Source organism: Hippocampus guttulatus, chromosome 5, assembly GCF_054856545.1.
Source record: "Hippocampus guttulatus isolate MCC_2025c chromosome 5, RoL_Hgut_1.0, whole genome shotgun sequence".
NCBI classification, from domain to species: Eukaryota; Metazoa; Chordata; class Actinopteri; order Syngnathiformes; family Syngnathidae; genus Hippocampus; species Hippocampus guttulatus.
Window position 1 is genome coordinate 3,511,184 of NC_141265.1, and position 27,882 is coordinate 3,539,065.

General features: G+C 43.9%; 1 protein-coding gene across 1 annotated transcript; it reads right to left on the bottom strand.

The window, feature by feature from the left end:
• On the bottom strand, positions 1-27,483 carry LOC147204670 (sarcoplasmic/endoplasmic reticulum calcium ATPase 2a). The gene is made up of 20 exons (XM_086110586.1): positions 26,972-27,483; positions 25,782-25,799; positions 25,614-25,696; positions 19,920-20,024; positions 19,109-19,247; positions 9,918-9,998; positions 9,558-9,643; positions 8,969-9,433; positions 7,854-7,942; positions 7,658-7,760; positions 6,326-6,457; positions 6,129-6,248; positions 5,835-6,053; positions 5,161-5,496; positions 4,750-4,970; positions 4,466-4,668; positions 4,288-4,373; positions 4,067-4,200; positions 3,845-3,962; positions 1-2,430 (listed from the first exon to the last, which is right to left on the bottom strand). The coding sequence occupies exons 1-20, from the start codon at positions 27,087-27,089 to the stop codon at positions 2,152-2,154; spliced, it is 3,135 nt and encodes a 1,044-aa protein (XP_085966712.1). The 5' UTR covers positions 27,090-27,483; the 3' UTR covers positions 1-2,151.
• Positions 27,484-27,882: the final 399 nt, after the last annotated feature.

The following is a 27,882-nucleotide window of genomic DNA, read 5'->3' on the forward strand; positions in this document are numbered from 1 at the left end:
TTCATCAAATTGTATTTTATTTACCTGAATCCAAAGTTCATGTGACAAATTGAACAATCTGACAAAAACAGGTACAGAAGCAAAATGACTCACTTGCCGATGCTCCTCTTGTACATCATTACATCCGCTCCAAATTCTTTTTGATTTGTACTCATCCCATAAAAGCATTTCCTTAGGAAAAATCAACAGTTTTTAAGCTTATCTAACACTTGTATCATGTGAGTAACCTTTAAGCAGTTCTTGACATTCTCTATTACACAAATCAGCAGCTGTAGCAGACATGCACCGAGGAATATTATGCAACTGAATGTACACAACAGTACTAAGATCTTCAGGTAAAGTAGGGCACGAGAGCCGTTGTCATTCTTGGCTCTTCATGCGCAAGGATGGAAGGAGCGATGAGGACTTTGATTCATGGGCATTCGGTCAAAACAAATGAACAACCTACGCTGTCTTCACTCGACGTTTCAGACATGCGGTTCTTCAACTGTTAAGTGTGCCGCCCAAAACACAAGCACAACCCAAAACAAAGCCAAGTAATTTGGAGACGAGTCGAGCCTATATGGCCTTCGCTGGGAAGAGAAAAGAGAGGGAGGAGAAGCATTAAATCGTTGCCCATTTAGTCTAAAGTACCAGCTTACCATTCCAAGTGTGTTAAAACTTATTTCAATGGACGGCGTGCTGACAAGCTGCACTGGGGGTGAGCTGAAAATTATTACGTTAAGTTCAAGTTAGAAAACAAAATGGCATACGGTATTTGTAATGGCGTGGGGGGGAAATGGTGAGCCTGTACCTTGAAAACAAAAACTATCTGTGCCAGTTTGAAATGTGAAAGAATTGAACATCCAACTTAGCACGCTGAAGGCATTTGAAACCAATGCATGTTCTTTGCCTCTTCCAACTCAAATACCATCAATACCACGATTCAAAAATCTGAGGAGCTGTTGTATTAACCATTGCACAAAAACGGGCAAGCGCTTATTCGCAGGCAGTTCAAAGTGTACTCATGCTGCAGCCAAATGCATGGAAGGCCTTGTGGGGAAAAGCTCAATGGCACTCAGTGGCAAAAAGCACTCTTGTCAAATATTTGAACAGCAACAATAAAATCTAGAGGTTCAACAATGTGCGCTATGTACACATATAAAAACACACAGCAGCCCTGCAGAGGTGAAAACCAGGCTCGTGTGAAGTAACATATACAGTGTTTAAGTACAGTATGTGCACATTTATACATTATGTATAAATAGTTCTTAAAATAAAGGACCTGCACAGAAAAGTCCTCACTTAACTAAGATGAGTAAAAAAAAAAAAGTGTGTATGAAGGCTTTGGGTGCTTCAAATCGTGTTGTTTGTGGAGACAAATCTGAGTAGTAACGGTGATAGAACAGCGGTGAGGTAGCTGTGCTCTGCCTAATGCAGAAAATAAATGCAGACACCTATGTCCTAAATGAGCATTCTTCTTGTCCCCTACACCCTTCCAAAACAAGTGATCCATTTTTATAAAAGTTTTGTAAATTATCTTTCGATCAACAGACAAATGTAAAATAATAAACACTGATCTTTCTTTTTCTTTTAACAAAAAATGTTAATTCGAGATGCAAGTAAACTTTTCTTGATATTTTGCGCTGATTCCCAATCTGCCCTCGCTTTTTCTCAAGCACATTAGGTTTCAATAATAATAAGAAAATATGTAAGCTTTAGGAATTATGATTTAGGGTCAACAACAGGTGGACTTTCTTTCTGAAACGTCATTGCTACAAATGAGAACGCATGGTCAAATCTGTATTGTGCGAGCTTTTACAGGTCAAACTTTAAAAGCAAAAATGAAAGTCTGAAAAACCTGATGTACTGGCAAAGACATTTCTGAAATCAGTTGACAAAAATACATTTAGGGACACAAAGTCATCTCTAATTAAAATTTACTGTTGACCAGTGTAGTAGTAAGAATAATAATAATAATATAAAAACTTGTGTTCACAAAGTAAGATCATAGAACTAGCCCCTCCCCCCAGAAAATGCATTGCTAGAAATGTCTTAAATATCAAAGACGCCTCCGTCATCAGACCAGGAGAGAGTATTGACTGGAAGTTAATGTTTCCGTTAGATATGTGCGTGTTAATGTTCACTCCACAGCGGTGCCCGGGAGGTGAGTCAGGGCCACAACACGGCAGCCACGTTAGTGTCGGCGCTGTAGATCCACAGCACCAGAGGCAGCGAGATGGCCACAAAGGGCCACGAGATGCCTTCGGCACATGCGGACAAAGACCGCTGCCCTTTGTGGCCCGCCGCCGGCTTCTCCGACTGTTTACCCAAGTCCAAGTGGTGCCTGGCCGTAAACTTCAGCAGTTCATCCAGCAGGATGACGGGTATCGAAATCTTCAGCACCATCATCCACTGGGTGGCGTCCAGAGGGGTGATCTGGAAGATGACCTGAAGAGCGCGGCCGCGCCAAGACATTAATTTTGGCGTACACTTCATCGTATGTGTAATTCAGGATTAAAAAAAAAATACGAAGAATAAATTATGGGAAGGCCCTCTGTACCCGACTCAAGGAGAACTAGGATGCCTAGTCCCCTTCCAAAAGTATTGGATCATTAGTGGCAAGTCCTTTGTTTTTGTTGTATACAGAAGACATTTGGGTTTCAGATCAAAAGATGCACATCAGAAAAAAGTTCAGAATTCCAGCTTTCACTTTATGCTATCGACATCTGAATGTGTCGAACAACTCAGGACAGAGCACTTTGAGTTTGAAGCCACCCGCCACTTTTCGACTTTTCGACTCAGCATGACTTAGATTTGTTCTTGGTTTTACTGTTTGGTGCTTTCTACCGCCTTTATTACCGATTTGTCTTACTGTTTATTGTGCATGTTAAATTGCTCCACGTACAGCACTTTGTATGCAGCGATGGCTGTTTGAAAGTGCTCTATAAATACTGTTGACTTGACTTGACTTGACTTTTCAAGACGTTGTCGAAATAAAGTGAATGGAAGCATTTCATCTATGGTGGCATAACCCTCACTTGCAATAACGACGATGCACTGACTTCACCAGACTGTTGCGTTCTTCATTTGAAATGCTTTGCCAGACCTTTACTGTAACCTCTTTCAGTTCTTGATTATTTCTGGGGGGGCGGTTCTCCCTTCAGTCTCCTCTTCAGGAGATGAAATGCATGCGCGAGTGAGTTAAGGTCCGGTGACTTAGCCATTCGAAGGCCTTCCACTTTGTCCTCCCCCCGCCCCCGATGAAGTCCTTCGTTGTATCGGTAGTGCGTTTTGGCTTATGGTCTTGTTGCATGATAAAGTTTCTCCTTATTTGGATGCATTTCTGTGGAAATTGCCAGACAAAATGGTTTTGTAGACTTCAGAATTTATCCTACTGCTCCACATGTGTGCATGTTCCAGAAGTGACATTACTTCCAGCTTGTTTGTTTTGGCTCATAATCAGACCCCCCCCCCCCCCACCCCCGCCCCCCTTCTCATACTTTGGCCTTCCCGTCATTTTGGTGGAGCTTAATCTCGGTATTCATCAGTGCATAAATCATTGTTTCACAACTTTTGTGGCTCATCTCCGTACTTCCTTGCAAAATCCAATCTGGCCTTGCCATTCTTTCTGGTGATGAGCGCGTTCTGTTCTGAGCCGTTTAACACAACTTTGTAAATGCCACCAAATAGAAGCTGCAATTCTCAACTTTTTATCTCATTTCCATCTTTTGATCTGAAATCCAACCTCAGTATACAAGAAAAACAAAGCGATTGATGACTTGCCGTTCCAATACTTTTGGAGGGGGCTGTATGCTGTGCGGCGTTTTTATGACTCATCTGGTGTATTTTACTTCAGACTTACTGGCAGAGGCTCCACATAGAGAATTAGGAAGTGCAGAGACATGGAGAGGCAGATGGCCCCCAGCAGCCAAATGTTTTCCCAAGGAGGCATCCGCAGCAGGGACTGGTTCTCTGACAGACTTTGGGAATAAGGGGATGGGGGGGGGGGAGGAAAGAAGAAGAAGAAGAAGAAGATCACTGTGTGTACATATTGCTTTTCCATCCCCCCTGGAAGCTTTTGTACCTGTTGAGAGCGTTGCACATCTCAATGGTGACGAGGACAGACAGGGCCATGGTCATGGGGTAGGGTGACTCAAACACCTCGCAGTCCAGGCCATCGAAGTCTGGGTTGTCCGGGGTGCACTGGAGGAAGTGACTCTGCAGAGAAAGACGAGGAAGCTGAACCGCGGACGGTCGAGCGGAGGCGGATCCGGGATGCACCTATTAACTATTGTGCCCGCCTACCAGCTGGTATAGCGTGACCTGAGGTCCATCATCCGAGAGCGTAAACCACCATGCCGCGGCTCCCACCGTGGCGGCGCCGACGTAGCCTGCGAGCAAAGATGGCAAAAGCGCACCCGCCGCCTTCAGACAACATCCGACGACTCAAAACCACCCAAAGACTGCGGGCCGTGACACTCACCGCCAATGGCCAGATATCGGAAGAAGAGCCATCCGGAAATGAGGGGCTCTTTAGCATTGCGAGGAGGCTTCTCCATGATGTCGAGGTCCGGAGGGTTGAACCCGAGGGCGGTCGCGGGGAGGCCGTCGGTCACCAGGTTGACCCACAGCAACTGAACTGGGATCAGTGCCTCGGGGAAGCCCAACGCCGCAGTGAGGAAGATGCTAGCGGCAAAAGAATGCAACCTCAACGCGTCTGACTGACAAATAGAAGAAGAAAAGCTCAAAAAGGATTTGGCAACTTACCAGACGACCTCGCCGACATTGGAGGATATCAGGTATCTGATGAACTGCTTCATGTTGTTGTATATGGCGCGCCCTTCCTCAACAGCAGCCACGATGGAAGAGAAGTTGTCGTCGGCTAGGACCATCTCAGAGGCCGACTTGGCCACGGCAGTGCCAGAGCCCATGGCAATGCCAATCTCCGCCTTCTTTAAGGCAGGGGCATCGTTCACACCATCTCCCGTCTGCGGATAAACATGGTATCGTTTCATTACTCTGCAATAAGGTCTACAAGAACCTTGTGACTAAAATTGGCTACGCCAAAAAGTTGATGAGCGTGAGAAAGTCAAATCAAAACGGCTCATGTTCTGGATACGCTTGGGATGTCATTTTGCATGATTCAGCATGTTTGGTCTCGGTTTTGAGATCATGTACCATAGCTGTGATCTCATCAAATCCTTGCAGGAACTCGACGATCTTGGACTTGTGCGAAGGCTCCACGCGCGCAAAGCAGCGAGCGTGTGTGACGGCCTCACGCTGCGCGTTGGGCGCCAGCTCGTCAAACTCTCGTCCGGTGAAGGCCATCTGCTCCACGTCGTCTTCCTCGGAGAAGATGCCGATCCGCCGGCAGATAGCCACGGCTGTGCCCTTGTTGTCTCCGGTGATCATGATGACGCGGATGCCAGCCTGGCGACACAGCTTGATGGATGCCGCCACCTCTTGTCTGGGAGGGTCCAGCATGCCGACGCAGCCGACAAAGGTCAGGTCCGACTGGACGCGGAGGCACCACAAAGATTGTAATGTGAAGCAAAGGTTTGGCAGTTTTTCATGGAATTGGAAACATTTAAGAACAATTTATATCTCTCATTAACTGTCGTGGGGGTGCTGGAGAAAATCGCTGCTGCCACAAATGAGGAATGGTCCAGAGATTTGAACCTACAACCTCTGAACATTGAAGCAGATATCTTAACCACTAGTCCACTGTTCATAGATATTCCGGGAAATTATATTAACTCATTCAGTAGCGGCCGATTCTGGACCAAGTCTGAAAAGACGTTTAAAAACGTCTTTGGGAGTGAATGAGTTAAAGGCCAAAGCCTAGCAGTCACCTCATACTCGGAGAATTTGGTGGGTTCGGACAGTATCATGTCCTCCATCTTGGGCGGGCTGTCTCGTGTGGCCAAAGCCAGACATCTCAGCGTGTCCCGACCGGTCCCGTATTCACGAATCACAGACATGATCTTTTCCTTGATGGGTTTGTTTAATGGAACTTTGCTGTTTCCCACTCTGACATGGGTGCATCTGTCAATAACGCCCTCTGGCGCTCCCTGGAACGGAGGTTCAAATGTTTGTCACACGGTTGTAGACACAACTGGTTATTTGTGTGCGTTGGCAAAGTATACCTTGACAAACATTTTTCCCAAGGAAGAACGGGACTTATTAGGGGTGCAGTATACAGACATGGACTTCCTGTCTCTAGAGAACTCCAGAGTGCACTCTTTCTTCATCAGTTGTTTGATCACCTGAAGCCCGGCCCCGAAAAACAGTAAGAAAACCTGCAGCGTGCGATGTGAGCACGGGGGAAGTTTGCGTCACTCACTGAGTTGCAGGCATTAGCTCTGTCGATCTTGGACAGATTGTGGACTTCGGTGTCAAAGACGTTCATCTTCTCCACCAGACAGGTCAGTGCAGTCTCCGTCGCCTCGCCGACCTTTTCATATACGCCTTTCACCTAAAACATTTAAGATTCAAAGAGGATATGTCAATGATTACTTTCTTTAATACAAATGAAAAAAAAAATCCAAGAACTTGTCTTACAACCATACTGCATCATATAATATATATGGAGATGTCTGATATTTTGGTTACCTCAATTACAGTGTGGTTACATGAGAGAGTATAAAATAACAGGAAAAGTTCCAGCCTTGCCTTGGTTTATAATAAAAATTCAAATCCTTAGGTTTTATAATTTGTGATATAAACAAAGTGCACAATGATATGCATCATTTCATGCGCAGACAATGTACAAGAAGCTCACCATAATTAAGTCCACATAAAAACGTAGCAGTTGACCAGACATCTTCAAAGGAAAAACAAAACTTACATCTGAAATAAAATCCCATTTTCCACCTCGGGCATCATCATCAGCATTATTAAAAAAAAAAAAATTTACACTACAACCTAAATCAGGGATGGGCAACTGGCAGCCGGGGGTCAAGAACACTGAGCGGCACCTAAATTCATTCATTCATCTTCCGAACCGCTTTATCCTCACTAGGGTCGCGGGGGGAGCTGGAGCCCATCCCAGCTGCCTTCGGGCAGTAGGCGGGGGACACCCCGAATTGGTTGCCAGCCAATCGCAGGCCACACAGAGACGAACAATCATGCGCGCTCACACTCACACCTAGGGACAATTTTGAGTGTTTAATCAGCCTGCCACGCATGTTTTTGGAATGTGGGAGGAAACTGGAGGACCCGGAGAAAACCCACGCAGGCCCGGGGAGAACATGCAAACTCCACACAGGGAGGCCGGAGCTGGAATTGAACCTGGTACCCCTGCACTGTGAAGTCGACGTGCTAACCACTGGACCGGCACCTAAATTAATTTTTCAAATATATTTTTCTTCAAAAAAACACTGATAAACATTCTATACATGGGGAAAAACACAAAATATCAAAAATATGGAAAAATTATGTTTAAAAAAAGAATAAAATATTGAAAAACAAAAATCATGCAAAAATCCGTGTCCTCACACCGAGAGCGAGGATTCTACTCCAAATTCAACATACTGAGATTAGTTTAGATGATGAATATTAGATCTGGTGTTTTTTGTTTTTTTTTTGCCTCTAGTCAACAATCAAGTCATGGGTGTGCACTTGTGTACTCTCCCAATATTACAATTTGAAAAGGTGAGATGGATGCAGTCCAGACCTCGTTGAAGTCCAGCGACGAGTCATTACACAGGGCACAAATGGTGGCCAGTTCCACCAGAGCATCATAATGAGAGGATTTCACTTGTTTACCATCCTGGTATCTGGGGGGGGGGTACAGTACATGCAACCTCAGTGAGCATCCATTTCGATCTATCGTCAGTGAAAATCAACTGTCATTTCCATTTAATACTCACACGTTCCCCTCTGGTGCATAGGTTGATCCCGTGATGGTAAACTCAGACAGAGAGCAGCTCTCACCTTCCGCTTTGTTGAGAATGAACATCTGAGAATTCAAAAGACTGCATCAACATGGCACAAACGCTCAACGCAGCATTTGCCTACAGAGGAGACAGCAGCTGGCTAGTTTCAAAAGACACAGCAGGTGGCAGCAGAAGCCTCACAAATCCCAAGTGGACTTGAGAAGAAGCGCTTCATTGAGCCTGTGCCGTTACATAGTCTGTCCCTTTCTGATGATGGCCTGCTGCCGAAGCAGCATGAGACAGAAGTAAACACACAGCCTTGCGGCAGGGACCCCGCCGAAGGAGGAACAGTCACGCAAAGCAGCGTCACACAGGAAGATGTTTTGTCCTCCCTCTCACGCAGACGTTAGACAAAGACACGGAGATGACAAGAAATTGCTGATGATAAACTAGTCCTAGTTAGAATCTAACACGGCATCTGGCAAAACGCACACACACGTAGCACCGTAAGAGTGAATGATATGAAAAGAAAATGGAGGACCCAAAGCCTGTGTCACTTCTGGTTGGGCAATAGTAAAACGTATTATTCAAGTAGTGCGGGAGCAAAAACACATTTCGAATGAGCGTTGTGTGTCTATGTGTATCATGTTTTGTCTCCAGTGGCTTCATATAATTACGAATAATTTTCAGTTCCAGGTTGGTAAATGTTGACACAATTCAACGGTTTTATTCAAAGGAGCAAATCAACTTCTAACGGCAGCGTTTAATCGCCAATGAATGATTGAGCATCCAATAGAGGTGTTCTTGAGAATAATAAATCAATCTTATTCCAAAGAGACACGCTGTTTGGCTTCTTTTCATCTTGATGACGCAAGTTGAGTTATATAAGAGAGAAGCAAGTCATCCAAGTGCTCAATGTGGGCAAGACAAGTGCCTGCATGTTGCCTTATGGCTAAATAATCTGCAGCACGATCACGAGGGAAACAGGATTTGCAGTGTCACTTGAGCAAACCGTAACGGCCAGGCAACTTCGCTCTTTTCTTCTTCAAACATCAGAGAACTAAGAGCAGGCTACCAAACAACTTTGTGATGCCAGGTGTGAGACTTACTCGGCAGACAGACATCTGATTGGTGGTCAGAGTTCCCGTCTTGTCAGAACAAATGACCGAGGTGCAGCCCAGAGTTTCCACAGACGGCAAGCTGCGGACAATGGCGTTCTTCTTGGCCATGCGGCGGGTGCCCAGAGCCAAGCACGTGGTAATGACAGCGGGCAACCCTTCAGGGATGGCGGCCACAGCCAGTGCGACCGCAATCTTGAAGTAGTAGACAGCCCCTCGGATCCAGGAGCCTCCATGCACGGGGTCATTGAAATGCCCGATGTTGATTATCCACACCGCGATGCAGATGAGGGAAATGACCTTGGAAAGCTGTTCGCCAAACTCATCCAGCTTCTGTTGCAGGGGTGTCTTCTCCTGCTCGGTTGCTGCCATCTCATCACGGATCTTACCGATCTCGGTGTTGACACCCGTGGCCACCGCCACACCCACGGCTTTCCCAGCAGCAATGTTGGTACCCTGAAATGACAAGTAATGTTGGGGGCGACTGCGGCAGCCAACGGAGGCATTTTTGTTCATGGGACACTGACCGACAAAACAACGTCAACGGGATGTTTTATCGTTGGACGAGAAGTATACTTACAGAGAAAAGCATGTTCTTCTTGTCTTGATTGACAGCACGGGGGTCAGGCACGGGGTCTGTATGTTTGATGACGGAGACGGACTCTCCTGCAAAGACGAGCACACGTTTCATCGATAAGACAGCAGATGAATTGGGATAAAACGCAGGAGTTATCCACGTGCAGCAGTGACTAAGAAATAACGTAAAGATGGCGCATCACTGTATGCAACCAGAGAGCAGTGAAGTGGGATTGCCCCGCGCAAAAATACGAGAGTGGACGAGAGCATTCGTGCCTTCAGTAATTCAAACTACAGAAGTCTGCAGGTAACATTTCAGTCGGGTGTCTATCATGGACTTGCTCAAAGCAGTTTCATAACTTACCAGTTAGAATGGATTGGTCCACTCTCAGGGTTGTTGACTTGATTGAACATATACGGATGTCAGCGGGCACTTTGTCTCCAACTGAAAGCCAACAAAACACGTCAGTGCAAAAACGTCAAGCGCGTTTCCAATGGCATGAAGCCACCTGTGTATGCGTATTCACTAAATATGAGCTAGAATCTGCAGATGGTAACTTGGTGTTCTGTCAGAGATTTTCTCGGACAAATTTAAAGAAATGACTCGGCACACAGGAAAATTGTCTTCAATATCGGCGGGAGCGGATCTCTGAGAGCGAACGACGGTTAGTTGCTCCGCGATCACACTCTCAGTCCCGCCACCGCGAGTTCGACATTTTATTGTAACATATGCAAAATACAAGAAAAACACTGCCCCCGATGTTTGCATGCCGCACCCTGGTCCGGCTCCTCGGTAGTGATTGGTTACCTGTTTTTCCAACTTGAACCACCAGTACATTGGCGCCTTTTCTGGCTGGTCTACATCGAATTAGCATGTTGTAGACTTTGCGGATGGTCAATGTCGTCTGGGCGCGACGGGTGTTCTCAACTCGTCTTTTGTTGCTCAATCGCTGTTCCCGAATTATTCATTCCCCTTTTGTGACCGAGTGTCGCCTTCTCCCCTGTGGTTGTCCACCTGTATTGACGTGCTAATTGTGGACTTCAACAGGCCGGCGCCTTTGTGTGCAGGCATTTGGGGGTGCTGGATACGCACCCAAACGCTTCGATGTGCCCAAATTAAATGAAACTTTAAACATGATACAATTTTGCTCATAGATTCCTCTAACATGTCCACGTAATCTAAATGGAGGAAGTGGAAGCTTATTGCCAGAGGGGGTTGTCCCAAGGCCATTGGGCAGTGCTGACATCACTGCAAGGAAAGGTGAAAGAGAACCACGGAAAGGAGGAAATGGAGGACTCGTGAGCCATAAATGGCTTGTCTCAAGGGAAAAGACCAATTTGGGATTGTGGCGACCCAATTCAGCTTCCTAAAGCTGCACAAAAAGAAACTGCGGAAATGGCTCAAGTTCAAACAATGTACGGCGTAAGCCTATACTCGCCCCTTCTTCAACACCAAATTGTGGACCGAAAGCATGTAGACACCAAGACAGTGAAAGACCATTTGCCCCTTGCTGTTTTCGGACTGTTTTGCACATTTGTTACTCTTTGGTTTTTCAGATCAATAATCCAATTTTAACATTTCACAAGGACAACTCAAGTAAATATAAAATGGAGTTTTAAAATGATTCCTTTATTTATTAATGGGAAAACGATCCAAACCTAAATGACTAAAATCAAGAATTTGCAATAAGGGGTCGTGAGCTTCCACATTGCTATGGGAGGAATTTTGACCAATTCTTCTTTGCAGAATCTAGTTTTTAGTATTGGCGCACATAGTGTAACGCAACTTTGTTGAAATTGATCGAAGTGCAGGCAGATTCTGTAATCTGAGGATATGTGTGGCGGATGTCATCCCGTTTCATTCATTAAATATGACAACAGCCCATTTCTGTTGCGCTAAGCTGTTTTGCGTGTTGTGAACATACCAACACTTGCGTAGCTCGTTCCTGTACATAATTTGACCGCGCTATGCCCCAGACCTACTCTGGGCACTAACATTGGAGTAAGTTTGGTTGGCTGACAACTCCTCAGAAGGTACACCGCCCGTTCCCAGTTTTCTCCATTTAGAGATAGTGGCTATGACCGCGGTTCACTTTTGTTCAATACTTTTACCGACTGAAACAGTCGTTTGGGGGTTCACGTTCTAGATCAGGAGTGGGCAACTCCGGTCCTCTAGGGCCACTATCCTGCATGTGATCAGACTACTGCAGAGCTTGCAAATGGCTGATCAGCTGATCATTTAAATCAAGTGTGTTGAAGGTGGCCAACTTCCAAAACACGCAGGATAGTTGCCCACCCCTGTTCTAGATGCATGATGTTGGTGCTTTATAATCCTCTTAGTTGTAAGTGCTTTGCTGTCATCTTTTGTGGTCTACACACAAATACAAACCCATTTTGGGAGTGGGAGGAGCATCAAATATTTGCAGATTTTCACTATTTGTGATGGACTTGGTCAGTACCCCCATGAGTAGGTGGGGTTTACTATACTTGGGGCGGGGGGGTGGGGGGTATCAAAATTGGCTTTAAAATCTTAGCAAACATTTCAATAAAAAATATACTAAAAATACATACACACACAAAAAAAACCCCACCCTGAAATCGGAAAGGGTGTAAAATACATTATCACGCCGCTGTATATGATGAGCCTATATAAGGGAAGCACTATTGTAAGATAAAACCAACGTGACCTTTAGAGAAGGGAAGGGCCCAACAATGCACAAAGCCGAAAATGGAAAAAGTATTCCAATATCTTCCCCAATGCTCTGATCAGGTTTAAATGTGGCCGTATGATGGCAGCTGTCTCCACATCAACTGCGGCAACACAAGAAGAGACAAAAGGACAAACCCGTCTACTCGATACTTTACTTAGAATACAAACCATCAAAATACATTCCATTAACAGGCCGGTGTCTGTTTTCACTGTTGTCACTGTCCGTTTTCAGCCTTTTTACAGTTCCGTGCACTTGAACACATGGGGACTGGGGCTTCAGTCCTGATCCTTGGAGAAGGTAGACGATGACGGGCAACTCATTAAGTGTCCTCACAGTGCTGCCAGAAAGGTTGACCTGTCAGCAACTATTGTCCAATCCAGACAGACATCATTTCGCAGAAGGACTGACGTCTAACACGGGAGCATCCATACGCAGAACCACTGGAACAATAAAAGCTTCACTTCTGAGAAGGTCACTAATCCTGGCTCATAGATAGGTGCGGCTACTGTACCAACACTCCGTGTTGGGATGGATATAACATATGCACACGCGAGGATGTTCCAAAGTTCCATGAGAATTTGCAATTTAGACTCACTTTAGCTTTATCACTGGAACGAGCAGTTTTCCTTCCATGCCATTTTTTGCCTAGTCTCCGCAGTTATGCAACACTTCCTGCCTTCGGGTCATTACTTAGGACGAAAAGACTGCGGAGACTGACTTTTCAACAATGGGGGCCTGCAGCTGAGTTTTGAATTTTTAAGAAACACTGGGATTGTCCAGGGGGCTTTGTTACACTGCAGGCCTGCTCTGAGTAAGTGTGTTGTGTAAATCAGCTGTCATTTTGTGTCAACATCCTGCTTGGTCGCGGTCCAAGCATCTCATCAGCCATCCACACTTTTGCACCTCTGTGTTTGCCAACAGGTGATGAGGTCCACAGAGTTCAGGCTTGGCGATACATTTACACAGTATGACTCACAGAGGTGCCTTTTAAAATAGACCTTTCAACAGCAAGCGAGGCAACGGCACAACATAAGCTGGCAGCTTTGACTGGCACCTGCCCCTGCCGTGTGTTCGGGTACAGCATGAGGTTTAGCCGGCCAGGCTTCCTCAGGGGCAGCCAGGAGGGTGTCCATGTGCTAATGGCAGCAGGACAAAAGGTTGACGTCCTGTCAAGTAAGAGGGCCATTACACAAGAGTCAACATGACAGCTCTCCAAAGCAGCCTTCCTTAACGGCCGCTTCATTGAAAAGCCAGTCTCCAAATGAACATGTACTTGCCATGGTCTGACATTTGTTTGATGTCACACTTTTACAGGTGTAAAAATCTTCACATTTTACCACTTCTTCTGCGAGTATGTGCCGAAAAGGTCTTTGACAGAATTATCAGTATAAAATCTTGGTAGCCACTTGAAACAGTAAAATGTACTCTTACTTTAGCTGCATCCGAGTCTATTTTTCCTGTGTGGAGTACTCTTAAAAGAGTGCGGCTCAAAATTATATTTGAGGGGCAGCTTCATTAATTTGAGAACTAATTTTGTGCAGGTTAAACCTGGGGAACAAGAGCAAGTGGTTCATCAAAACATTAAAAATACGATAATACAACTGGTGAGTTATCGCACTACAGCTAATATTCTCGTAACTCACTGAAAGTTCTATCACATGATCATGGACGTGGATAAAATATAGATTTTTGCTTGGGCAAGCAAAAATCTATTTATTTCTTTAATTCACATTGTGCATGTGTAGTAAATTGTATTTTCTTGTCTAGAAAAAAAAAACATTCAGTGGCGCAATTTCTAACCTAAGCATACATTTCAGTTTCAACTTAGCCCATCTCACATCACAAATCTACGGCATTCGTTTTTAAAAGGCATTAACAGACTTTGTGCAACCTTGGCTTTTGACTCAGCACAAGACTGTTTTTTAGTTTTACTGTTAATATGCTTTTTACTGTAGTCGGTCTTAATGTTTTGTTTTACCGTTTGCTTTTGTACGACTTATTTTGCTCATGTACACCACTTCACTTACAGCGGTGGATATTCTAAAGTGCTCTATAAATACTGTTGAGTTGACTAGGAATGAGACAAATATTCTTTTTACGACTAGATGTTGTTGAAGTGTTCAAATTAAGACACTCGAGACCCGAGAGGAAACAAATATTCCCTTCATTTGTTCTGACCCATTTTACGGTTAAATCCTCTCTGACCAACTTTGTCATGTTCTTGATCCACATGACGCTACACCGGCTGTATATCACACAATCCCGAGTGCTGACACTAAGCAAAATTTACAAGCACCCTGTCTGATGTAACTGTACAGCCGTGGGCATATACTCTACTTGTCACCATGTTAATAAACAAGCCACATATTCAACCGTAATCATATTTCACAGACACCTAGCCCGCCAGAGGGCAAATGTCATGTTAGTTTAAGCACATTAACATGAATCTCGCTCATTTGCACTTCATTAATTTGAACTTGTTTCGACTCGTATGCGAAGCTTCATCTTAGGCAGGCAGCGTAGTTTCAGCGTGAAATGCAAATAGCTTCGCTTCCGCCTCCGTCTTCCTGCGCGTAGGTGACCTCAGTGCGTTGTGACACACCTGTCCACAGTTTTGCTTTGCAATTTGTTCACAAGGGCTGCAATTATTGAATATTTTTAGCATCAATCATTCCATCAATTAAATTGAATAATCAGAAAAAAAAAATTCAGTAACCCCAACACTATTGCGCTAGAGCGCACGCCGGCATCATAGTACAGAGGTTATGGGTTCAAATCTGGCCCTGGAATTTGCATGTTCTCCCCGTGCCTGCGTGGTTTTCTCCGGGTACTCCGGTTTCCTCTCACGTTCCAAAAACATGCACCATAGGTTAATGCACAGCTATCAAACTTAAGGCCCGGGGGCCAGATCTGGCCCGCCACATCATTTTATGTGGCCCGCGAAAGCAAATGAAACATGTCAACTTCCATAATGCTTGCTAAAATCTCTACCAAAATTTTAAATTCTCATATGTAATAAATAACAGACGTAAGCATTTTCTTGTTACCAAACCCCTCACTACAGTAACTTAGACAATAGTGGAACAAACCGTAATTATTGAACTTTTATATGGTTTCAGTCGTAACGGCCCTCCAAGGGAAACAGTAACTAAAATGTGGCCCACGACAAAAATGAGTTTGACACCCCGGGGTGAATGGAACACTTGAAATTTTCCATAGGTATGATTGGGAGTGTGAATGGTTGTTTCTCTTTGTGTGCCCTGCGATTAGCTGGCAACCTGTTCAGGGTGTCCCCCGCCTACTGCCCGAAGACAGCTGGGATAGGCTCCAGCACGCCCGCGACCCTCGTGAGGATAAACGGATTAGAAAATGGATGGATGGATTATAGTGGATAAAAAAATAAATAGGCACCCCTATATTACCGTATATGAGGTGCAAAGTGTGATTTTTGACTCAAATTGCGACGCAAACTTGCTTATTTCAAGCAAAAAACAAAGAATAAAGGAAAAGCAGATATTTTTACTTAATCCACGGGTTAACTCATGCACAGCGATCCTTGTGCTTCATGTTATACTGAGCAACATGCAAGGAATAAGCAGGACGCTGTGTCCATTGAAGTGTCGAAAGAAGAACAACGTGGAGGAACAGAGTGATAAGATCATGGCCAAAGCAACTGCATCCACCCCACTTAGAGCAATAAAGAAAGGCCCCCCAAAAATCACAGCAGTGTTGATGAAACCCAGTGTTGATGAACAGCTGACGATATGATTGAATTCCATCTCTTGTGTTGACTATAATGCAAAAAGCTTTGGGACCAATCAAACCTCTGTTACGCAATAACAGCACAGTCTCCTTGAGATCTCTGCTTTGCCTTCTGTCGTGATGAATCTTAAGCAGCCGCCAGCTCAGCCTTCACATAGCATGTAACTGTGTTGCGGTTCCCATGGCAACAAAAACTAAGAACACAGAAGCTTTTATCAAAATTAACAGGGTGCTTGGCAGACTGAGGCAAAACAAGGTGTGTAATACAGTATCCAAAATGTTAAATGTCAGTAGTGCAAATATCTTAACAATTAGGATCTTTGAATTACTGTATTAAAGAGAGGAAGGGAAAAAAAACACTACAAACCAAATTCCAATGAAGTTGGGAAGTTGTGTAAAACAAATAAAAATGGAATACAATCATTTGTAAATCATGTTCAACCTCTATTTAGTTGAATACATTACACAGGCAAGACATGTCATGTTCAAACTGATAAACGTTATTAGTTCTTTTAAGCAAATAATCATTAATGTAGAATTTTATGGCTGCAACACGTTAAAAGAAAAAAAAAAAGCTGGGACAAGTGGCTAAAAAAAAAATATTTTTTTTTTTAAACGGAGAAAGTTGAGGAATGCTGATCAAAAACCTGTTTGGAACATCCCAGAGGTGAACAGGTTAACTGGGAACAGGTGGGTGCGATGAAAAGAGCTTCCCTGAATTGCTCAGTCGTTCATAAGCAAAGATGGGGCAAGGTTTACTCGTGACAAAAAAAAATTCAAACAGTTTAAGGACAATTGTTCCTCAATGTATAATTGAAAGGAATTTAGGGATTTCTTCATCTACGGTCCAGAATAATATTCAAAAGCTTCAGAGAATCTGGAGAAATCAATGCATGTAAGCGGCAGGGACAAAAATCAACATTGCATGCCCGTGACCTTTGACCCCTACTGCATCAAAAACCAACATAAATGCTAATTTCAGACATGATTTGTGCCACTTTGATGAAACCTACACATGAAGTTTGGGTTTCCAACGGCAACAGCCCTATCGGCAAGATGAGGCCATCTATCTCCGTCTTACTGACAAGTCATGAACAATTGCCAAAAGACAGTCCCTCGGTGACACTGGACGCTTGACAGACCACTTAAAGGCCACATACTATCCCCAGTGTCTGGAATCCTAGCTGAGGGTGCAGTGCTGATGGGCAGGGTCACTGTGCATTGAGCATAGTGGATTAAGCTTCACCACAAAGTGCTTCCCTATAAGGCCATCTCTCTAGGACACAATAGGACCAGATGAGAGCCTCCCTCTTGCCACCCTTCTCACAGGGCTGTACTACCCACCAGCCCAACAACCTCACAGCCAGCTCAGAGCAAATGCACTGTGATCTGCTGCTCTGTGAAAGGATAGAGAGCCGCCAACAACAAAAATGTAACCTGGCAACATACAGTGTTTTATGAAATGACCCAATTCAGTGAGAAAGGTTTCAACTATTTTCTCCAGGCACTCAGGTTTCCTCCCACACACCAAATACATGGGTGTTCGGTTCAGTGAAGAGTCTAAATAGCCCATACACATAAATGTGAGTGTGAACTGTACTTTTTGTTCCCTATGCACCCTGTCACTGACTAACAACCGGTCCAGGGTAGGGCTGAACAATTAATGAATTAAAATCAACATTGCATATTATATATTCACACACATACACACACACACAGACCATCTATCCGTTTTCTGATCCGCTTTATCCTCACAAGGCGGGTGCTGGAGCCTATCCCAGCTATCTGCGGGGGACACCCTGAACCGGTTGCCAGCCAATCGCAGGGCACAGAGACAAACAGCCATCCGCGCTTGCGCTCACACACTCACACGCGCGCACACACACACAGGGACAATTTCGAGTGTTCAATCAGCCTGCCATGCACGTTTTTGGGAACGTGGGCAGAAACCGGAGTACCCGGAGAAACTCTACACAGGGGAGAACATGCAATCGCCACACAGGAAGGCCGAAGGCCGGGATTGAACCCCATGACCTTTGCATTTATTTTGGCGTACACCTAATCTATAAAACCAAAACATTTATGAATAAATACATCTGAAATACAGATTACTTTATTGTGTTCATAACTACTTGAAATAAATTACTGCATATTAAATAGAAAGACGAACAAATTTGCAATTAGCTTCTATTCAAAAACATTCAGCAATCTGACCAATCGTCAAAACAAGGCAAAGGTCACTTTGAAGGTTCAGGAAAACACGATTCATGAAAATGAATATTGTAAAGTTCTTGAAGTCAACAGAGGTTTATCTGGACTTCATGCATGTTATGTTGCTTTTTTTTTTAATGTTGTTGACAACATACTACATCTGTCAGCACATGATCAAATAACTGTATCACACAATAACGTACAAAACAGTTGCCCTTCTCAAGGTTGCTACCCATTCATGTAATCCGCCATGTGTGCCAAAAACTAAACAAAGGGGCATATAGTACGTGGTTGAGACCAGACACCTGTCATCTTCACCAGTGCCTGCTATAAATACAGCATTCCATGATCCAAACCATCTAGGACTAGCTATAAATAAAAGCAAGTACTACACACAGAAAGATTCTGCATCACTTCAGAGGCGAAGGGTTAAAACGCTATTCCAAGATAATACTACAGCTCAAAGACTCAAGCATTCCATAGACAAGTCAGTAAATTGATCCGTTTGGAAGAACTGTGGGAGGGTTGCCTGGACGGCAGCATGAATGAGCACTAGTTGACATGCAGCACAGGATTGAGTCCTGTGAGAATGCAGAGAGTCAACATGCGATGTGAGCGCGTACACCTAAACATAAGTAAAAGTATACCATAGCACTTAATTTAAGAGTTCTCAAAATTGGCTTTTTTTTTTTCAGTCATCCGAGATCCCGCTGTTCAGTCCCATGATCAACTAAGGTTGCATATAAATTTTAAAAATCGGTTTACCTACTTGGTAACATATTAGCCAACAGAGCCACATTACGTTGAATGAATCACACAGGCACTTTTGCCATATGTACCGACCGGAATGCAGAAGAACGGGTTTTCTTACCAGCAACTTCAACGATGTCTCCGGGAACAATGTCTCTGGCTTTGATCCTCTGGACTGTCTTTCTATCCTGCCGGTACACTTTCCCCATCTCAGGCTCATACTCCTTCAGCGCCTCAATGGCATCCTCGGCATTACGTTCCTAAAATCAGCATGACCTCCATTTAGCGTACGTGTACACATTTCTTCGTATACAAAATTCTGTGCCGAGTGATGAGCGCAGTTTAAAGAGTTTGTAGTTAGAAACAGCTAATGTGGGTTGATTTTCTCTCCGTGGCGCAGTGTCAAGTCATCTTAAGTCTTTTGTTGAACCGTATAAATCATTTATTAAAATACTTGCATGTTTCATTGGTTAATGGTTACATCAATTGGCTGATTAACGGCAAGAGGAGTCCAGGCCCTCCTACCAATGAACGGGTTTTTTTTCTATATAAAAAAAGACGAGGTGAACTTCTGTAGCTGCCATACTAGCTAATTTACCTTTAGAAGCATATTGTATCGGACTATTGTGTCTACTCATACACCTATGATTTTATAATAGAAAAAAAAAATCAATCTGCAGCATTGCTGGTCACCAATTAAAAAAATAATAGAGCACTTTTATGATGTTTCAGCCGAGAAGCAACTAGTGGTGCACTTTTAGTGTATTAGAGTGCTAAAGTTCACAACTGCGTTTATCATTATTATAGTAAAAGTGTGATTGGTAGCATTCAGTTAGTGGGGGAATTGTCATATTAGCAAAATGAGAAGACGAGGTGATGTGAGACGACAAACTGCGATGTGTTTAAAAAGTGAACGTGTAAGAACTACTCACCTGCCACACCCCAACAATGGCATTGGCAATAAGAATGAGTAAAATTACAAAAGGTTCCACGAAGGCAGTAATAGTTTCTTCTCCCTCCTCAAACCAGGCCAGGACCTAAAACAAACACATGAAACGAAAAATTACGAATAAGTTATGGGTGGTAATCACATTCGAAAGAAAGTTTTGGTGTGTGACAGTACTGTATTAACAATTTCATGCACCCTGTAACCTGATAACATAAGCCGTCCACTGTGGTAAGAGCGGTCACAATCCATGTAAGTGGGAGCAGGTCTGTTGATATTTCAAATCAAGATCATGGATGCACCCCACCCCACCCCAAAAAACAGCCCTTGAGACATTGATTTCTCACTTGGCCCCGTATTCAGTATTAAAAATAAATTAATAAAAAACCTCAATGTCTGTACGCAATCATCTAATGTCCACTCCAGACTGAGCAAACGGCTCATGTGAAACTGTGCAGCAGGGCTCTGAACACAGATTAGATGGTGATGTTGCCACATAATGTAACTCAGAAAAATAGTTTGCATACACACACACGAAATAATGTTTTTTAGGTCCGTCAGCTAAATTCATCTTCATTAGGTAACTGTCACAAAATGGTGTCACGTTTGCATCAGAGATGCCTACCGTTTCTCAACCAACTAACCAAAGAGGTGGCAGTAGTACCATCTGGAAGGATTCGAGCATTTTGTCTCTTTTCGTCATTTTAGACTGCCACGGTCATGCACCGAAAGTATTTACTAATCTTCAACAGACAGTAAAAGAAGATGAAAAAAATAGAATAGTCATAGATACTAATGCGTGGCACAAATTTGCCGCTGCCGCTAACATACAGCTTCTGCCAAAAAAGTGCTGATTTTACAGCACTCTAAGATGCAATAAATTACCAAGATGCTACCTTTTAGTGAAGGTTCGCCACTGTAATCTAAAAAGAATAATATTTCTGGAGTTAGAAGCGGAAGTTTCCAATCCAACCGGACTTGTACTCTGAGCGATTTATGTGTCTTTTTTCTTCTTCGTGATGCATTTTTGGACTGGTGCGACATATAGTTCAAGGAATATGGAAACCGACTTTCTACACCACTCAACAACTTTACAAAGTGGTTATGGGTAATTGCTATGATAAAAAGAGGAAAAAAATCATCCCAGAGGTCACTCAATAGATGACAGGATTATGTTCAGAAATGCTAGATTCACTCGTGTTGCTGTGTAAAAATGTCTGCCCCGAGAGGCATCACTTGTCTGAACACGTGCTTTTAAAGTTGAACAGTGGCAAGTAAACCAAGCACGACTGATCAATCTTCTCGCTGTGCGGGTTGCAAACTGTATGTCTTTGTCTTGATAACCAGTCATTAAACCATGAACACATCTCTCGTTCATGCAGCTGTTTTGAGAAACTGTTTATTTAGACATAACTCATGTTGTGCCGCTTTGATTACTTCTAAACAGGCCATTTAAACAATAGGCCTGAAAATACTGAGCAGTAAGGGCCCAAATTTGGTCTTGAGTGGGGCTCTGTTCCCTTGTCACACACCAACCACCGACACCTCCCTATCACCTGACTGGCTGCTTTACACTGCATATCAGCGCTACATGCACACGAACTTGGAGCTATATCAATCACATCCTATGCATGAGGTATTTTTATATAACTCATATATTTACACTTCAACTCCCATTGACATCAACCTGCAAAAACAACCAAAAGCACTTTTAATATGCATATCATTTTCAATACAAAGTGCATCTCCACCACCGATTTGTCCTGCTAAGCTTCCGTCATTGTGCTGGTCATCTACGATTGTTTTTTTAAATATTTTTTTCCCCAAGCCATATGAACAACATAATTCCGATTTTCAAGTAAAACCCAGGCCTCTTCAGATATGTATCCAATGCAACTGCAGTATGGACCTGGGCAAGTTGCACGTTGCGCAACATGAAAAGCAATGGCAGACAGGGGAGAGGAAAACAGTGACAATAAAAGATGTTTCAAAACAGATAAATATATTGGAGGACCGGTCAGTCCAAGCATGAAATCTTACAATTGCTGAAAGTTGGGGTTGAGGCCTACACATTAACTTCCGTAAACATTACCTCAATGCGAAGTTGCAATTGTTTTTGTGATAGCAATGATAATCTTTAGAATCTTGTAATAATAAAACAATTGAACAAACAAAATCCAAATTGGGCATCGCATACTGCAGTGTGACCGTAAACCATGATATCATTGTTCTGTTTCACCGTTGCCATATTGCTCTGCCTACTCCTGCTCCTCCCCTCTCTCCGTCTCTGCAGTGCAGAAGTGTGGCAGGAGGCGGGGCCAAACTCAGAGGTGGACACTCACCTCCTCACCTGTGCCACATCAGCTCGAATCGGTGGCAGCCTTTTTAACCAGTTTCTCCGATTGTTTGATGCTGGATAATCCTTGATGTTCACACTGTGTCTTGCCATGTTGCTGCTTTCCCGCCTGCCATGTGGTCAACCCTCAAGAGTCACCTGGTGATCTCGTTTATCTTTTGATCATAAGCATGTCCCTGAAGAAGGTGATTTTCAGTTGCTACTTTGTTTTTGTTTTTGAGTATATTAATTTTGTGTTGCTACTTTGGACAAAATAAATTAGTTTTTGGTGTATCTCTCTGCTTCCTGGATCCAAGCCTTTTTGTTTGCCTCGCGGCAAACAGAATCTTCTGGCCAAAACAAAAATGGACCAGGCAAAGACGGAGCATCTCAATCTTGTGAACACTGGTGAGCCAACGCAAGATGACACTGCAGCGAATGGTGGAACACCTACAGCAACTCTCTCCCAACCTGACCCGGTTGAGTGAGTGAACAGCTAGTAGCCGTCAAAAATCGGCTTCCTCCATCCAGCACAACCTCCCCCCGGAGGAACCCATGCAGTTGGGAAGGGCCCGACTCACCTCCGCTGAGTGACAGTGACGCATGATGAACAAACTCTGCCTCCACTGTGGCCAGGGAGAAGACATTCTCGCCAGGTGTGCTGAGTTGCCAAAAAGACGGGGCTCACCAGGAGGAAGGGAGGCGTTGGTGAGCTGAATTTCTTTCCCTTCCTCCTCACAAACACGTGAACCAGGTATGATTCACGAGTCACAATGATCATTGCCTGTCCAGGTTCTGATCAACTCAGGGGCTGATGAAAATATCATAGACATTGACTACGTTAAAAATAACCTCTCACTGACTCTGCCGTCCTCACCATAAGGTGCTAGCAATAAATGGTAGTCTCATCAAAGAGGTAACACCCCGCACCACGCCCTTTAATCTGGTTCCCTCCAATAACCACCAAGAAATAGCTGAATTTTATGTAATATCCTCCCCACTCACACCGATAATTTTAGGGATGCCCTGGTTTGAGTTGCACAATCACCACATTGACTGATCCGCAGGTACTATTTGGAACTGGAGCAACCATTGTCATGCCCACTGTAGAAGGTCAGTGGCACGCACCAGAGCCCCTGGCTCCACCTACACCACAGAGGTTATTGACTTGAGTAATGCCCCCTAGTGAATACAATGACCAAAAAGAGGGTTTTCGTAAGGACTCCGCGTGCTCCCTTCCACCGCACAGGCCCTTTAACTGCAGTATGGAATAGCTTTCTGAGGCTCCGCTCCCGACCCACAGACTATACAGCCTGACCAAACCAGCCACATCTAACATACTGTAGTAAGAATAATTACTGTGGCAGCTAGGTTGACTTGGTTGGCAAGAACGCAAGCTAGCACAAGTCACATGAGAAATTCTCTCCCAAACGGCGAGACTCGGAGCGGTTGCCAATCGCGAAAAAAATACATTAAAATGTAATTTCTACACACACCAAAATAAAATCACTATTTAATCAATAATCACACAATAACCAACCGCAAAAAACAGGTGAGCGTGATTGGTCGTGACCTGAGCAACTCCTGTGATTTTTTTTTTTTTGAGTCGATAGTCTGTTTTCTCTCTAGATATTTATTGATGTGCTGTTTATAGTTGTTTACGCTCCTCTGCAACGAACACTGCTCGAGCGAGACTTTCAGAAAGTGAAAAATAGAATATGAATTATTTATTCTGGTGTTGCGTGACTACATTTAATGATAGCTTAGAGCTGGTTCAGTACAGCTTAGCCTTAGCATGTTTCCCCTGTATATTACCGTTTGTCCTCCTTTAGTGTTTAAGACACTTAACAGAAGCGTCACTTATTTTCTACCGTAGAGGTGATGATTAAGGACTTTTCGAGGAACAGCTGCTGCCACACTAACCAGCCAAACAGCCACAGTCTCAGAGTTGCAAAACTAGTTTTGTACATGGGAAGATACGATGACTTTAAGAAATATTATTTGGTAGATGTCAAATCTTTTGTCAGCCACTGAACAGACTGGCATGCAAATTGCAATACCGTGCATGTTGTCTTGTCATTTCTTGAACATTTTCAACTTCCCTGTAACAGCGAAACAGAAGGGAACAGCCAATAACAAAATATGGCAAAAAAACGAACATTTGACGTCCCTGCAAACGTGGCACCATCTAAAACCGTGTACAATATTTTGCCAAAAGCATCCATCCATTATCTGAACCGCTTATCCTCACAATGGTCGCAGGTGTGCTGGAGCCTTTCCCAGCTGTCTTTGGACCATAGGCAGGGTACATAGAAAAACAAACAGACACAATCACACTTTGGGACAATTTAGAGTGCTCAATTAACCTCTCATACATGTTTTTGGAACGTGGGAGGAAACCGGACTACCCAGAGAAAACCCATGCAGGCACATGGAGAACATGCAAACTCTACACAGTAAGGCCAGATTCGAACCTTGGACCTCTGTACTGTGAGGCGGATATGCTAACCAGTTATACACTGTTCTACACTTGCATAGAGCATTGTTTACAAAATATAAATGTACTAATTTTATACGATAATAGTTTTTGTGCTACGTTTGTGTAAAAACAACAACAGAGATATACAGTAATTATATACACCTTACTTTAGAAATGTCACTCCAGTAGGCAAGCAGTAAGCTGCACGTTTAGAATACATTGTTATTTATACATTAATAGAGCCAAATGATGCTGGTCACATATGGTCATAGCAGTCACGCTACAATAGAAATGGGCTTTCCCAAAACTGTTTCCACAAAGCATATAAGCAAAACGTTAGCTGCAGAATATTCATTTCGACCGAGAAGGGGGCAATAAGCCTGGCCATGATCTCGCTTTTATACATTTATTTATTTCTAATATTTGTATGCTTGCATCTTGAGATGGATGTTTTCTCTCGCCTCGTAAACTCCGATACAACTCAGCTGCTGTTGTCACTGTTCCTCAGAAGGATTGCAAAGCCTTCAAGCCTTTAACTCACCGACATGTGCATGTAACTTAAGACGAGTTAAACAAACTGAAGACGTTCACATGTCAACACAGTGTGCTGCCTGCACCATATCGCGGCTATTCATCATCACACAGGGCTCAGCGCTAATACCATCTGCAATTTTCACTTGGACATGGACACGGTTTCAGTCAGACATGGAAAGAGGAGGCTATTTTCAGGATGCAAGGCTGGCTCCTGTAAGTGCTTAAGACTACAAATGCGTGAACAACAAGACAAGGTTTAGGGTGATAAACATCAGAAGGTCATGAACGGACTCAAACCCCAATGAGACGAAGAAAAGAACAGGCATACTTACAAAAGAAATACAGGCAGCCAGCAGAAGAATTCGCACGAGTAGGTCTTCAAACTGTTCAAGGACAAGCTCCCATAAAGATTTCCCTACAGGAAAGAGAGCGTAATTAAACAATCATTCAAAGAGAGCTCTTTGTAATATGACACAAGAGTAGAATATTAATGAAATTACCTTCTTCTGCTGGTAATTCTATTTGTCAGGGAGTGCAGACCAATGATGTAGTAGGACACACACACACACACACATAAAAGAAAGAGAAAAACGTCAAATATTCAGCCAGGTGAACATGTATTCACTTCCTTTAAAAAAAAAACAATAACTTCAAGAACAGTTGAGGACATTATGGCAAAGAGCAGTGATAACTGACGGTGCGCTGTCGAAACTATTATTTTAAATGACTAATTACCTGACTGTATGTGTGGGAGTCGCTGATGGTGTAATGGTACACTCGCCTGACTTTAGTGTGAGCAGGATGGAATTGCTTCCCACTCAGGGATGGTGTGGATGTGGGTGTGAATGGTTGTTCGTCTCTATGTGCCCTGCAACTGACTGGCGACCAGTTCAGAGTGTAGTCTGCCTTTCGCCCAAAGTCAGCTGGGATAGGCATGCGTTACATTACATTCCATTTGAAAAAACACCAAATATCAGATACTGCCCCAGCAACGAATACTACGTAACAGCTAATATCACAATGGAAATCGTAGACAACTTTTTAAAATCCACTCCAAGCAGGGACGTAGATGATTTTATACCAGGTATTAAATATAAAGAAGATAAGAAAACCTTTGTCTCACAATGGAGAAATTGCCAATTTACAGCAGCAACATTATGAAAGGGAGAAAGTAGAAGACACAAAGTATATAAATATATTAAAAATGGGTAAGTGGGGGTGAGTACAGGTTTTCACGACCGTCCTTCTATATCTATAAATACGAGCTCGATCTTAATACAGTATTTATTAAAAATTGAACTGGATGTGACCGATTCAGGTGGTATGATGCAGTGGCCGGTGTACATACACTGTAAAACACGTTTTGGGCACGTGGGTAAAAGACCAACTTTCCGCTGGAACACAATTTACAGACAGGATGAGAATATTATCCACGTGGCCGTGACAAAGCTAACACAAATCTTGCAGAATAATGGGCATTTGATCCGGGAGGCAGTGGCCAAAAGTCACAATGCGATCATTACTATACTAAGTCAGAAGCGGAAGCCCTCAGGTCACCTGTGATTACGTCGATTGGGCAACCCGGCCAGTTGAGGTTGACTTTTAGCCTACAATTCCAGCCCGGTTCTCTGTTAAGGTGACTCATTCATTCACGGCACCAGAGTGACATTACAAGTTTCGAGTGGCGTACCGTTCAGGCCCCATTTCTCCCGCTGTCGCTTCACCTCGTCCAGAGAGAGTCCCGTGCTCTCGTTGACGCAGAAATAACTGTAAACTTCCTCCACACTCTTCGTGTGAGCGTTCTCCATGGCGGACTGGCGGTTCCTTCGCGTACAGCTTCACACTTCACTCCACTCTTAAGACGGCCCGGAGCCTCTATTAGAACCAATTGGGGCGGTGAAAGGAATAACTAGTTTATCAACTGAGAGCGTGCGGGTAGCAGGAGCAACCGACAGCGTGACGATCGTATTCGCCCCCTTTCCCTTTGCACGAGTCTCAAAAGTGTTACGGTGAGCCAAATTCTCGTTGCCCCGGTGTGATGAAGATTAGTCTGAGCGTCCAATTATGTCCAAAAAAGGGGGAGGCTGTCTATTACAGTGTCCTGTGTGTGGCACTGCATTCGCCCAGACTGCTCCGGTGTGTTTCGGGGCAGCGTGCCGCCTCAGTTCAGCGCAGCTTCCAGTGAGTGAGCCATTGCGTCGCCGACAGCCTGCCTTTATGAAAGTGTTGCTCCGCGCTTCAGCATGTGGACTCGTCTGATTGGACGGACAGAGTCACATGACCTCAAAACAGGGAAACACAAAAATCCGGAAGTAACAAGAAACTATTTTGAATACATTCACAATGTGTTTCTGAAGAAGACATAACTTTCTACACAAATACATCCAGTCTGTAAACAGAGCCATGTATGTTAATGGTGAACATTGAGTTAGGTGACCCTTTGCCCCAGCCATGCTTTTCAGGGGCTTCCATTGTATGTAACGTGACAGGGAGGACGTGCATCACCTGTTATCGCAGCTCAATAAGGCCCTTACACGAAGATGCTTTAAAAATAACATGATACTCCACAGTTGGAGATCACCATGCACGCAGTCCGTTTGG